This window comes from Dendroctonus ponderosae, unplaced genomic scaffold (genome assembly GCF_020466585.1).
Source record: "Dendroctonus ponderosae isolate FM_Combo_2020 unplaced genomic scaffold, Dpon_F_20191213v2 Dpon_F_20191213_1, whole genome shotgun sequence".
NCBI lineage: Eukaryota > Metazoa > Arthropoda > Insecta > Coleoptera > Curculionidae > Dendroctonus > Dendroctonus ponderosae.
This window is the reverse complement of record NW_026017110.1, coordinates 61,138,006-61,150,420: the sequence shown is the minus strand read 5'-3', so window position 1 is coordinate 61,150,420 and position 12,415 is coordinate 61,138,006. Positions and strand designations below refer to the sequence as shown.

General features: G+C 38.5%; 2 protein-coding genes across 26 annotated transcripts in view; one reads left to right on the top strand and one right to left on the bottom strand.

Moving 5' to 3' along the window:
* LOC109540969 (trithorax group protein osa) overlaps nucleotides 1-6,103 on the top strand; it is a 34,632-nt gene extending 28,529 nt beyond the window's left edge. For 11 of the 15 annotated variants that reach the window (XM_019909563.2, XM_019909562.2, XM_019909568.2 and 8 more), the window contains 5 exons: nucleotides 1,238-1,405; nucleotides 2,187-2,440; nucleotides 2,496-2,640; nucleotides 2,734-4,313; nucleotides 4,426-6,103. In XM_019909563.2, coding sequence (XP_019765122.2) covers nucleotides 1,238-1,405; nucleotides 2,187-2,440; nucleotides 2,496-2,640; nucleotides 2,734-4,313; nucleotides 4,426-5,196 — 2,918 coding nt within the window. In that variant the 3' untranslated portion in view covers nucleotides 5,197-6,103. The remainder of the gene's footprint in view (nucleotides 1-1,237; nucleotides 1,406-2,186; nucleotides 2,441-2,495; nucleotides 2,641-2,733; nucleotides 4,314-4,425) is intronic. The other 4 variants (XM_048670247.1, XM_019909569.2, XM_019909565.2 and 1 more) reach the window with 3 other exon arrangements.
* A 1,008-nt stretch (nucleotides 6,104-7,111) lies between these two features.
* The window catches only part of LOC109541020 (aryl hydrocarbon receptor nuclear translocator homolog), a 42,264-nt gene continuing 36,960 nt past the window's right edge, over nucleotides 7,112-12,415 (bottom strand). For 9 of the 11 annotated variants that reach the window (XM_048661706.1, XM_048661707.1, XM_048661703.1 and 6 more), the window contains 4 exons: nucleotides 11,608-11,928; nucleotides 11,356-11,550; nucleotides 10,927-11,226; nucleotides 7,112-9,385 (listed from right to left, as the gene is read on the bottom strand). In XM_048661706.1, coding sequence (XP_048517663.1) covers nucleotides 8,577-9,385; nucleotides 10,927-11,226; nucleotides 11,356-11,550; nucleotides 11,608-11,928 — 1,625 coding nt within the window. In that variant the 3' untranslated portion in view covers nucleotides 7,112-8,576. The remainder of the gene's footprint in view (nucleotides 9,386-10,926; nucleotides 11,227-11,355; nucleotides 11,551-11,607; nucleotides 11,929-12,415) is intronic. The other 2 variants (XM_048661708.1, XM_048661701.1) reach the window with 1 other exon arrangement.

Sequence of the window (12,415 nt, the reverse complement as noted above, 5' to 3'; positions counted from 1 at the left end):
TTTGTAAAAAAAAAGACCTATCAAAATCCCGCAGACGACGGCTTCGATAACTAGAAAACTATTTTCAATTCGACTTATCGGTCATATCTTAGAGGAAGAAAAATATCAACAACTCGACATCCTGCAAGGTTTGCACATTGCAATGTAATTTTTTAAAGCATGTTTCATTTGACGTGACTGGAAAATCTCACTGTGCAGTAGTTAAAATAATATTTTCCCTTATCTCAATTTGAATTGAACATTTTGGAGCGTTTTCTATAGTCGAAATAGGCGATAGCGATTCATGCCACCAACAGTGTTTCACTACAAACAAGCTGATAAGTAATCAACTTGGGATATTCGACTTATGACCGTTTTAATAGCATCGAAATGTCTTATCGTATTCCACCTTTAATTAGTTTTATCATTTAGCAAACAGTTTATCGCATTTTGAAGTTGATATATTTGATAAAGTCGTGGTTCACTTCTTGGAAGATTTATTATAGTCCACCGGGTACAGTAAATGCGTTGATATTTGATATACTTTTTCGCACGGTAAACAACAACGTTTTTTCGCTGGTAAGCGACTGCCATGCTTTGCATTTTTCATTTGCTCTACTGGCTAGTCGATGTCCTGTGATTTTGGCTGAACAGTGAAATGAATGTGCTACTAAATAATTTACACAACAGAAATTATAGGTGGCGTCCAGGTAATCATGTTTTTATTTAAGCTTTTCTATATTTCCGTACCTAGTGGTTTTCATTTATTAAGTGAACAGCCCTCACATTAGAAGAATTGTCCCGTGGGGATGTTCTCTTTTTTAACGAGGTCCAGAATGAAATAACATGTCATTTCCATTATCCCTCCGGATTATGGAGCGAAAAGTATTTTTATGAATAAGTATACACTTCTGACAAAACATTCGGCCAAGCACAAATTTAAAAATATGCATTTTTATTCTCACTCATTTAATAAATAGGTACCTAGTGAGAAACATTAACGTAGGGGATTCGCCGATGTGAGTTTAGGAGGGAATAGGACATTTTGCTACATGGGATGATTTTGAATGATTCCATGAGTGTATGAGCATTAAGATATAGCGTGATTGGGCATTTTAAGACGTTGAAAATCAAATTTTTCGCATCATTTAACTGGAGAGCGAAAGTCGGTTTTAATGGTGCATCAATGAAATAATGAAAACTTTTCAATGTTCTTTAACTATTTAGTTTGAATGTTAACGGAAAGTTTTCGTTGTAGGTTCAGGAGGTCCCAACCACCTGAACAGTGCCGCTCCTGGCGGTCCCAACCCTGCGGGGGGGACTGGGGACAATGTGAGCGTGTCAAATCCCTTTGATGACGTATCACCGAGTCCTCCACCACGAGGGGGTCCATTTCCAGGTGGGCCCCATCCTCCTTATCCGACAGGTAAACAGAACTGGTTTTTGTCACCTGTAGATCCTTTCACAAGTCTTGTTCTCATCCTAAAAATCAAGCAGATGTAAATTCTAGTGCACGTAGATTTGTCGTAAATACCTGTTTTCTAATCTGTTCAGGCGAGAAAACAGGTAAGTAGGTAGATAGAAACAAAACCATCGATGCCTTTGCCTCGGTACCTTTTCCAAGGGTGATTTGCTATACGTAACTGATGTAGTAATTCTGGGAGTATTGTATGTTGTCAACGGCACTTGGTTCCCGAAATGTCGCTATTGGTTATTGGTTGAGTTAGAGTAGTTTATGGTGAATATAGATGACGCTGTGTTTTAAAAATGATAAAAATGCATGTTTTTAAAATTCGACATACTCACCTCTCGAGCATTGGTCAACTATTTATGACTGCTTGTAATTTATTGAGAAACTCGAAGCTTTTGATCAAGTTTACACCGAAATAAAATTTGCAAGAAATCACACTTTGAAGGGAATACATTTTTACAATCAATGAGTAGAGAGTTTTAACCTCTAGACGGGTTTAAATATCTGAGAGTTATTAGGAAGCAAACGACTTGTTAATAGGCTCACTACAAACTCAATTGATAGAACCATTCAATCAGTATTTGCTAAATTTGAAAATTCGACGTTTAAAATTACGTTAGTATTACTATTTTGTAACTCTGAATCTGTCAAGTGGCTGTAGTGTAGTGAGTTGATTTATTTGATTATTTGTTTATTGTTTCCTGCATGACATTAAGAATGCTAAATATATGAACAGGTTATCCGCCAGCCGTAAGACCAGTCTATCCATATTCAGGTGAATCAACGGGTCCTTCTGCGGGACAGTCTAATAGTGGGCAGCCACCATCATCGTCACCTCAAGACCCGTATAATCGTTATAATGCGAATCCTGCTGGATATAGTCCCAGGCCGCCCTATGTGGGTTCGCAAGGTGCTGGCGGACCTCCGGTTTCACAACCAAGCGGTCCTGGTGCTTATCCAGGACATCAGGATTTCTACAGACCCGACCAGGTAAAAAACGAGCTCATCAAGAAGTTACATCGAGACTTATGTTGGTGCATTTTAGAACTCAGCGGCTGGTGCTTACAGTGGGGTATCTGCGTCGAACAAAAATATGCCTCCCCCAGGGCAGCAGCCCCCTAGAAGACACCCAGACTTTGCCAAAGATCAAGGATATCCTCCGTATGCACAACCACGAGCGCCGATGTATGGTGGGTATCTTCTTCATCTTGCTAATCTTTGAACCCTTCATCCGACACGCCTGGACGCAAGCAACAAGCTTCATTTCTTTCTCATTGTTGCAGGAGGATGGCCAAATAATAGTCAGTATAGACCACCACAGTATGGTACCCCTGGAAACAATCAGGTACCGCCTCAACAATGGAATCAAGGCGCAAGACCAGGTGGACCTTGGCCAAACAATCAGGGATATCAAGGTCCAAACCAACCAGGACAAAGTCAGTGGCAATCTATGCCCAATCAAACAGGACAGGCGTCTCCTATCCGGCCAGTGCACAGGCCGGGGAAACCTTTTCCTCCCATCATGCCTCCAGGAGGGGCAGTCAAAGGATCCAATCAGCAGCCAGTGGGCGGCAACTCGTACGGGCATGGTCAAATGCCAAAGAGGGAAATAACTTTCCCTCCAGACAGTGTCGAAAACGTTACTCCAGTATTGTTTCGGAGAAAAAAATTATGCAGGTCTGACATTGGCCCAGTAGATGCGTGGAAGTTGATTATGTGTTTGCGTTCAGGAATTTTGACGGAAAGCACATATGCTTTGGACATGCTTAATATTCTCTTATTTGATGATTCATCAGTCGGGTATTTTGGACTTAATCAGTGGCCCGGAATTCTCGACATTTTATTAGAACATTTTAAGAAAAATCTATCTGATATGTTTGATGGCCCTTACCCTAGGAGCAATCAATCATCTGACGTTGAAATTGATTTGGGCAGTGTGGTGAAACCCATAGATCCGAGTCTTAAAAATTCAGTTTTAAGTAAAACTGTGAATTATACCTTGCTATCGCGTCGTGGAGATCCGGTGAAATTTGTTGATCGACCCGAGGATATCTTCGTCCAAGATAATCTGAAGGATTGGGATTTGCGTGGGGATGTTAACATTGCCAACACATTGGCAGAAATTCCCGCCGATCCGTGGTATACCAACGCTGATCACATTTTACCAAACTTTCAAGCAGAGTTCGGACGAATACCATTCCATACAAAAATAGATGATAAAAAGCGAGAGGTTAAATCGGACGCGACCAAGAAAGAGAATAAAAGTCCAACGACAGCTCCACCACTAGAAGAAGCACCTCTTCCCAAAGTTAGTGACAAAAAACGAAATAGGACAAAAACTTTAAGTGATGTGATATCTCGAATTAAAAAAGAGTCAACTGAAGACAATGAAAAAGTGCTCATGTTAGAAACGTCCACCAAACTGGATACGGTTAAGACTGAAGTTGTAAGTGAAAATAGTTTGAACTGCGAGGAATCTGGATCCTCTAGTGTAGATCTGAATATTAGTGTAAATGGCGAATGTAGTAGTAGTACAGAAACTAGTAGCGGTGAATTGAAACGGATAATTAGTTCATCAACCAATGATGCAGTTGGTGGCTTCAAGCGGCGACGTCTTTGTGATTTCGAAGATGAATCATATTCCCGAGACGAGTCCAGTTTGGTTCTTCTAACAGAAAGCCAAGACAATTTGGGCAAGAGATGTGTCTGTATATCTAATATTCTTAGAAGTCTCACATTCATTCCTGGCAATGAAACTGAATTTGCCAAAAGTATTAGTTTCTTAGCACTTGTCGGAAAGTTATTATTGCTACACCATGATCATCCTCCACGAACTCAAAAGACTAGGAATTACGATCGCGAGGTGAGTGAATTTATTCCGTTTGTCCTGAAAAATTCAGCTGTCTATTTTTTGTTAAAATCCTTAAAAAGATTGGGAAAACGTATTACTAATTTGAACATGTTTGTTGTTGCAGGAAGATGCGGACTTTGCAGATTCGTGCAGTAGCTTACAAGGAGAAAACGAGTGGTGGTGGGATTTCCTGGCACAAATCAGAGAAAACATCCTGGTTTGCGTCGCAAATATTTCGGGACAAATTGACATTTCCCTGTACGAAGAAGACGTGGCCAGACCAGTATTGGACGGACTACTGCATTGGGCTATTTGCCCTTCTGCGACAGCTCAAGACCCATTTGCGTCGGCTGGACCAACATCATTGCTATCGCCGCAAAGGTTAGCCCTGGAAGCATTGTGCAAGCTGTGCGTCACCCACAGTAATGTAGATCTAGTGATAGCAACACCACCGTTCGTGAGGCTGGAAAAATTGTGCGCAGTACTTACAAAGCATCTCTGCCGGTCGGAAGATCAGGTGCTTAGAGAGTTTTCGATAAATTTACTACATTACTTGGCAGCGGCGGATAGCAGTATGGCGAGAGTTGTTGCACTGCAAACGCCATGTGTTTCGCTTTTAGTTGCGTTTATTGAACAAGCTGAACAAAGCGCACTGGAAGTAGCCAATCAGCGGGGAATAAGCGCGCTTAGAGACAACCCCGATTCGATGGGGACAAGTTTGGATATGCTTCGGAGAGCAGCAGCAACTTTAGTGTTTCTTTCACGCCACCCCGATAACAAAGCGTTACTGGTGCAGCAAGAATCTAGATTATTAGCTCTAGTTATGAGTCAGATATTAGATCAACAAGTTGCTTTGTTGATTTCCAAAGTACTCTTTCAAATATCTCGCAGTTAATCTGCCTCTGAGAGTACGTTGTAGATAACAGTTGAAAAGATGAAAAAGCGCGGAGGTCTCAAGTGCTAGCCGGAGAAGATCATGTTGTAGCTCATACTCTCTCGTACGCGATGCCGCATGAGTTGTGACGAATGATCCAAGTGAACGGAGTGAAGTAGTGTGTGTAACGTGTATGTAAAGAACCACACTGAGACCAAGACTAGATTGAGATTGAGATCTAGAGATCACACTTTGGAAATTGATTGGCTACTTTACGAACTAGCTGATCGATTCGTATGGTGTTATCAAATAATCTGTACCATTTTGTAAATTAAGCAACAGATGTTGCCTTTCTGGAAAATGTCTGAGGAAGGCATATGTTGTTGTTGCAATTATAAGTTTGTTATAAAGGAATGCAACTAGGTAATCAGGCTGTTGAGGAAGCAACACCCCTATTACTTATTGCATTAAACTTAAACGTTATTTATTATTTGAGATAAAACGGTAATCGTACAGTGATTATCTGAGACGCTGTCTGTTTTATTTCAACGAAATTATATTTTTTTTTAGTTTCTTACGCCACGGGCGTTGAATTCTTTTATTTCATGTTTGGTATTACTGTGCGAATGCTTTATACATGTCTGATAATGAATTTAATTAAATAAATGTACAAAGGAAGTACCGAATATGGTGTTTTTATACAAGTTTGAGTTTTCTGTGTATATTTAGAATGTTTTATACATCCCAATTTAGCTGTTACACTTAAATCTGTTACTGAACAAGGACCGGCTGTAAGATTAGAAAATGCAGTCTTGAACTAGAACTCAAAATGTAGTTTAAAATATGTGGTGATATTTTTCTGGCTGTAGGTATCCCTTATCGTATGTACGATTGCATAATGTAAATTAAGTAAATGCTGAATACACTATTTTCTTTTTAATTTATTGTCACTCCCATTTGCGACAATAGTTCTTTGATACCACACGCTTTAGAATAGGACTAAATAACGCAGTTAATTTTTGCGAAACCCAACGCACCGGCGTTACTTGTTAAGGTCACCTTCTTTCTTTAGTTTTATAGTCATTCATCGAATAAAGTGGTAAAACAAAATAGACAAAAGCGTCCTCTGAAGTGAATAAGTTGAACTTCGTCTTTTACTTCGATCTATTCACTGTAGAGGGCACCTTTGTGATATTTTGTTGGACGTATTCACTTTAGAGGGCGCTCGTTAACGTACAAGTTAGTTCATTTTATTCACTAAGTGTCTCCTTTTTTGGCTTTTAGTTCTCTATATTCACTACAGAGCATACTGAAGCAGAACACCATCGCGGTTAACTGTTTTATTTTAGAGACAGTAAAGAGACATTTCAAATGAATATACACTTTACTATTTTTATTATTTATTACATTTATACATTTTTTCTAGAAGAACAGTTTCTATAAATTTAGTTTAAATGGTATAATTTTTTATACACAGGGTGAATCATTATTATGATACAACCAGATTGAATCACGAACTTCTAAAAGGATTTAATTCCAATTGCCCCTGTTATTTTTGAAAAATTCAGTTTTGCGTGTCGAGAACAATCTTCAACTTTGTCCATCTCTCACTTTCATATAATTGAAAAACGCTGTTCATCCGTTGAACAAAAATTGTACAGCATTTATGGAGCAACTAAGCGTTATTCTTAGGCCTGGTGACTCAGTGACTTTTTAGGAGTGGCTGCAAAAGTTACTCAAAAAAATTGTTAATGACTATTAGAAATCTTGGTGTTGGCGCAGTGTTGCGCAAATGGCTTGGTACTCAGTTGCTGAAAAAACGATACAAGCCCAACTCGACACAGTGTTACTCAGGTCTACTTTAGAAGTTTGCAAATTGCAATAATAAAAAAACAACTCAATTTCGAACGCAGGAAATATGAATGAGAACACTGCATTATGGTAGTATCATTTATTGACTTTAAGTTTTTAGCCATTAAAATTATGTAGTTTCAATAAAACAAACCTTTTTTACAAACTTACATAGGAAAGACGGAAATTCTACAAAAATATCGACTGTGTCAAATTGATAGAAAGTCCTTACGTATATAAATAAAAATGTTTTGTACTTTACAGAACTCTCTTTAATGTTCTAAACATTGCAAAGCACACGGCACTATGAGTAAAGGTGTGTCCACATAAATCAATCAAATTTAGTTGTATAACAGCAATTGCCGCTAAAAATGTTAAACCTTCCAAATTCCATTTTGGTGTAAATTTCCAGATTTTTTACAATAATAGATTAGGTTCTAGTTTTCGAAGTAGGTGGCCAGCGTTTGATTAAAAAAGCAAATATATTAATAGCACAAACATACATTAATAAATATTGACTGTGAATACACCTTTAACATAAACTTATTTTAAGCAAATCACTAAGACAAAATGGTGGGATGGTCAATCGATGAAACTATAATATGTCGAACAAATACGGGGAAGTTACTACAAACAGGATTGAAGTCTTATTTCATACGTAGACTAAAATAAACTATGTATGTATGTATAATGTAAAATATACTTTTTTACAGTTGCTCCTTAAAAATTAAATGAGTACAATGACTACTTGACGATAAGAGTAAAGCTGTATCTTAAATCGTATTGATATACATTCTGGACGTCACGACAATTATGAACGAACTTTCTGGGGTGGTATTTTCGTACATCCAAAGCCTAATGATATAAGTCAGTAAATTTATTAGGATCGAGCAATAAGTTGAGTCCCGGTAAGTCCATTTACTGAAGCAAACACTCCATTCGCTCAAACACTTTAAATAAACTAACACCAAACTTGTATTCTCTGCTCAACTGAATTCCTTATTATAATGATATATTTATATTACATCTGTGTGATAATACGATTTAGTACTATTTATCATAACACGGTACTTTTGGGCACTGCGCGAAAAACGTTCGACTATTTAAGCAGTTGGTAATTGTTGGGACACTGTGTTGTGAAGAAATAGAAGCATAACAGCTGCTCAGGAGTGTCTACCCAGGAATGCTTTTACTGTACATATTTACAACACATTTAAATGTTTTGTATGCCTTGAGCTTGAATGCCACTCATCCTGACACTCAATGCCAAGAAAATTAACTAAATACACTTTTAGTGGCCTGTTTCGATCAGTAAGTAGACCTGGGAAGTCAGCCTGGACAAATGTACACATCAAACAAAAAGTAAAAAACACACTTACGCAATACAAAAACTTGATCCGAGATACTCCTTTCAATATTTAACGGGCGTAATGGAGTTTTCAGTCGTTTTCAATTCACAATTGGCAGAAATAAATCCATTCAAATGATACACTAGATGCAAATAATAGACCCAAACCCTTGCTTCATAAAAGTTCTTCAAATAAAGAATCCTATTCAAAGGTGCCATCGAACATAGTTCCTAAGTCCCCAAAAGGGGCTGCGCCGCTTCCATCCAACATCTGCAGCATATCGGATAGTTCATGTGGTTGAGGTTGTGTTGGCGGTCCGGTACTGCCAGGAACAGGTCCCGCTTCTGAGGCTTGAGCAGCACCTTGCCAGCTAGTCCACTGGTAAGAGGCAGTGGCAGGAGCTGGAGCGCCAGCAGCTGTAGCTCTTCCTCCACCACTTAATTGCGTGTAAGTTGGACCTGGAGATCGAGGACTGGGCTGGCCATGTCCATACTGGTATCCGTCTTTTCCCAATCTCGCCAGAACGGCCGCTCCGCCTGGATTGGCTGGCGTTTGTGATGGCGATCCGTACTGGATAGGCGACTGTGTTGGCTCGTAGTTGCTGTAAACGTTTTGTCCACTTCCAGGTCTTTGAGGAGCCTGCTGCGTATCAGTCATTAAGCGTGGATACCGATCGTCTTGTCGCTCATTGCATCCCGTTGACGATGCCATCGGTAAATATTCGTTTTGCAGATGAGCTGCTGGCAGCATATGCGAATATAGACCAGCCTCACGCCTTTGTATGCTGTAGTCCAATCCAGGTTGTTGGTAGCTCACTTCCGGAGCTTCAGTACTGCTCTCTGTGCTGGAATGCAGCGATTTGGCAGTTGTGTTTGTACACACTATGTATTCGACGTCATCAGTGTATGGGTTCAAGAATGAAAATGCACTTGTTCTAAGCCAAACGTATTCTCGGTTTTTGGCTCTAAACCGATACATTACCGACAACACTTGTCCTTTCAGCTTTAGAACTGCAAAACAAAATACGAAGATCAGTCATGTGATTTTTTCATTCAGGCGCATTTCACAGCTCTTCACAATAATCGCCTATTTGTGTTCAGTCACGTTCAACTCGCATAAAAGCACATATTATACATACTTTGTAACATTATACAGGGCATTTCGGATGATGTGTACATTATGACTAAGTTTTCTATTATTACAGTTAACATGCCGACTCAATCAGCACACTAACCGACATGGTAACTTTAATCATAAAGAAATTAGCATAGTACGCTCTTGATTTGCAACACCCGGTGTATTTCTTATTCTTTTGCCATTTATTTTTCTACGAAACTGAGCGATATCAATGTGGAACCCTTAAACATTGATGGTGCGGGAAAAATTATTTCATGCAAGAACATTTAAAGCTCTCAACATGTTGGAATCACTCCTGATTTTAAGCCAACTGGGAGAAATCGCTTTGATCAAATCGCGCAAAAAGCCATCGCAAGCATTTGAATGGCCACTACAGAAGAACCCGGAAACAATGGGAGAAATTCACCCATACTTCCTTGATTAAAGAGCTTGTCTTGTCTTGTCTTATTGTTATTTTCTCTATTTATCCATGGTTACCGAAGTTTTAAATAGTTACGAAGCAACAGGTATTTACGTAATGTTAATTAAGCAGATTCCCTTAAAAAAAAATTGTTGCCGTTTTTCTAATATAGTTTTTTGCAAATTTCTCAGGTTTTAAAAACAATTAATTTTTCTGTACTTCTAAAACACAGCCAGACAACACCTTCAGAGGAACAACGCCAATTTTGAATCACCCTCTCTGTCTTAGATAAATTAACATTTACAGTTTTTGTCGGGAGTTTTAAGCTGAAAAAGGAGCAATTAGATCGTTACTACTACTACGTAACTACTTTTGAGTAAATCTGATTAAGGATAATGAGATTAATAACGATAAGTAATTCAGGCTACTTTGTAACATGGTACTTCTGCGTTAATTTTTCACTAATTTTAATTTAGAAAACGGACGCTCTCCGCTACAGTAAGTTATCATTAAGGTTAAAAAACTCGTGAACAAATTTATATATTCGGAAAAACAAGAGCCTTTTGGGTCTAATTTCAAATTTCCTGCAAGATATTTATATTATAAGAAAAGACGAGTTTTGGCAAATGGCAAACCACTCAATCATGTGAGAATTTCACGTAAATTTTCGCCTTTCTTTAACTATATAAATCAAAATCAATTCCTGGGTTTCAATCATTTATTGTCTTTATTTATCAATTATTTATCAATCAATCAAATATTACCAAATGTATGCCAAGGCTTAAAGCAGCAACAACGCTACACATAAAAACTGATGATGGTGGAAAAATACACCGAAACGTATTTTGATTGATAAATAGAGACAATAAATGACTGAAACCCAGGAATTGATTTTGATTTGGAATTGAAACACAGTCAGTAGTATGTAAAATTTAACTATATACGCGTTAAAAACGATTATTAGTCACTCAACTTCAAGCACGATAAGACAAAGATTGATTTAATTATACATACCTTGTTCGAAGCTGTCTTTCATATGTGTTTGATCCTCATGATGAAAAAGATCGAAACAACTCTTGCCTAAAAGTTCTGGAGGAGAATACCCCAACAGCCCCATCACCCTTTGATCGACGAAGGTAAATTTGCCATCGATGGAGTGTCTGGATATGAATTCTGCATTGCTGCTGGATCCGGATAGGTCGCTAGTATTAGGAGTCGAAGTGACTTGCAGTCTGCCGATCGCCACTAAGCAGCAATGAGCAGTGTGCATGTCGTCCTCACTTTGCCTCTCCATTTGGACACCTGTGAACACGTCTGATATTTTCCCAGATTTAATTGTATATCATTCAGAATAAATCAATATGAAAATATATTTTGGGGGCCAGGTTGATGACCCTTCGACCTATGAAAGTATTTTTTCATATAAAAGTATCCGACACTAACCAGTAGGAGGCCAATTTTTTATGTAACCCGTGCAGTGCACAACAGCGTAGCTTTGCCCGTCTCTTGCTGGACCTAAACTATTTCGTTGCTTTAGCCTATTTAAATGCCCCACGCCCATATTCTCTGGAGACAGATTGCCGATCTTCATTCTACAGATAAAGCCGCGCCGTGAATTCATACACAATCTCATGGAAGCTAAAAATGTATCAGTAATTCACATTTAGTTCTTCGTCTCAACTGTGACGACCTTACATTGGTGGCCTTCTTTCTTCACCGTTCCAGTCTTAAGATCTAATATCCTGCCGGTATTTTGAGGCTCTTGGGTAGATAACTGCTCCCGCACTTTTTCCACATCCTCTGGATGGATGTTATCGTAAAGGCAGGATCCATACCAGTCGCTTTGCGAGTAATTTAACACTGGTGCCACTGAGTCAGACACATAGATTATTCGTCCGGTATCACAGGTTACTACGAAAAGGAATCCATCTGCAGCCTCCAGGATTAGGTGCTTTAGCTCTTGGTCAGTTAAAAATGACGGCTTATATGTCCCATCAGTGCCGGTATTTCCAGTACCTGCAAGTAAAATCAAGTGTACACTTCTTAGGATCAACTGCATAAATATGGTTAATAAAGTTTAAAAATTCCTGATGGTGTTTCAATTTGGAGTCACAGCCCAACGATCTTGTAAAAAACGAATTACAACTACTAGAAAATAAAAGTATTTTCACACGAATGTAAACGATAAGTTTCACATGTTCTTTTCACCAAGGGTTATGCCAAAACTATCTAACATAACGCAACATTATTCCAAGAGAGACAATGCGATCTCGTTGTCCGTTCATTTTTATTCACGATGCGTTTTGCATATCCGATATAGACTTCTAAGAACGTCAGTAAAAATTTTTATTCAAAATAATGTACCTGTTAGGAATATTAAAAGCTAAAGTGTTGACTAACAATAATTGTCTTAACCGGTAATTGTTTTCTGATTTTACATAAAGCCTCGTTTGAAATTGGGTTTAACAACGTTTATTTTTATGTTAGTACTTGAATTGAATAA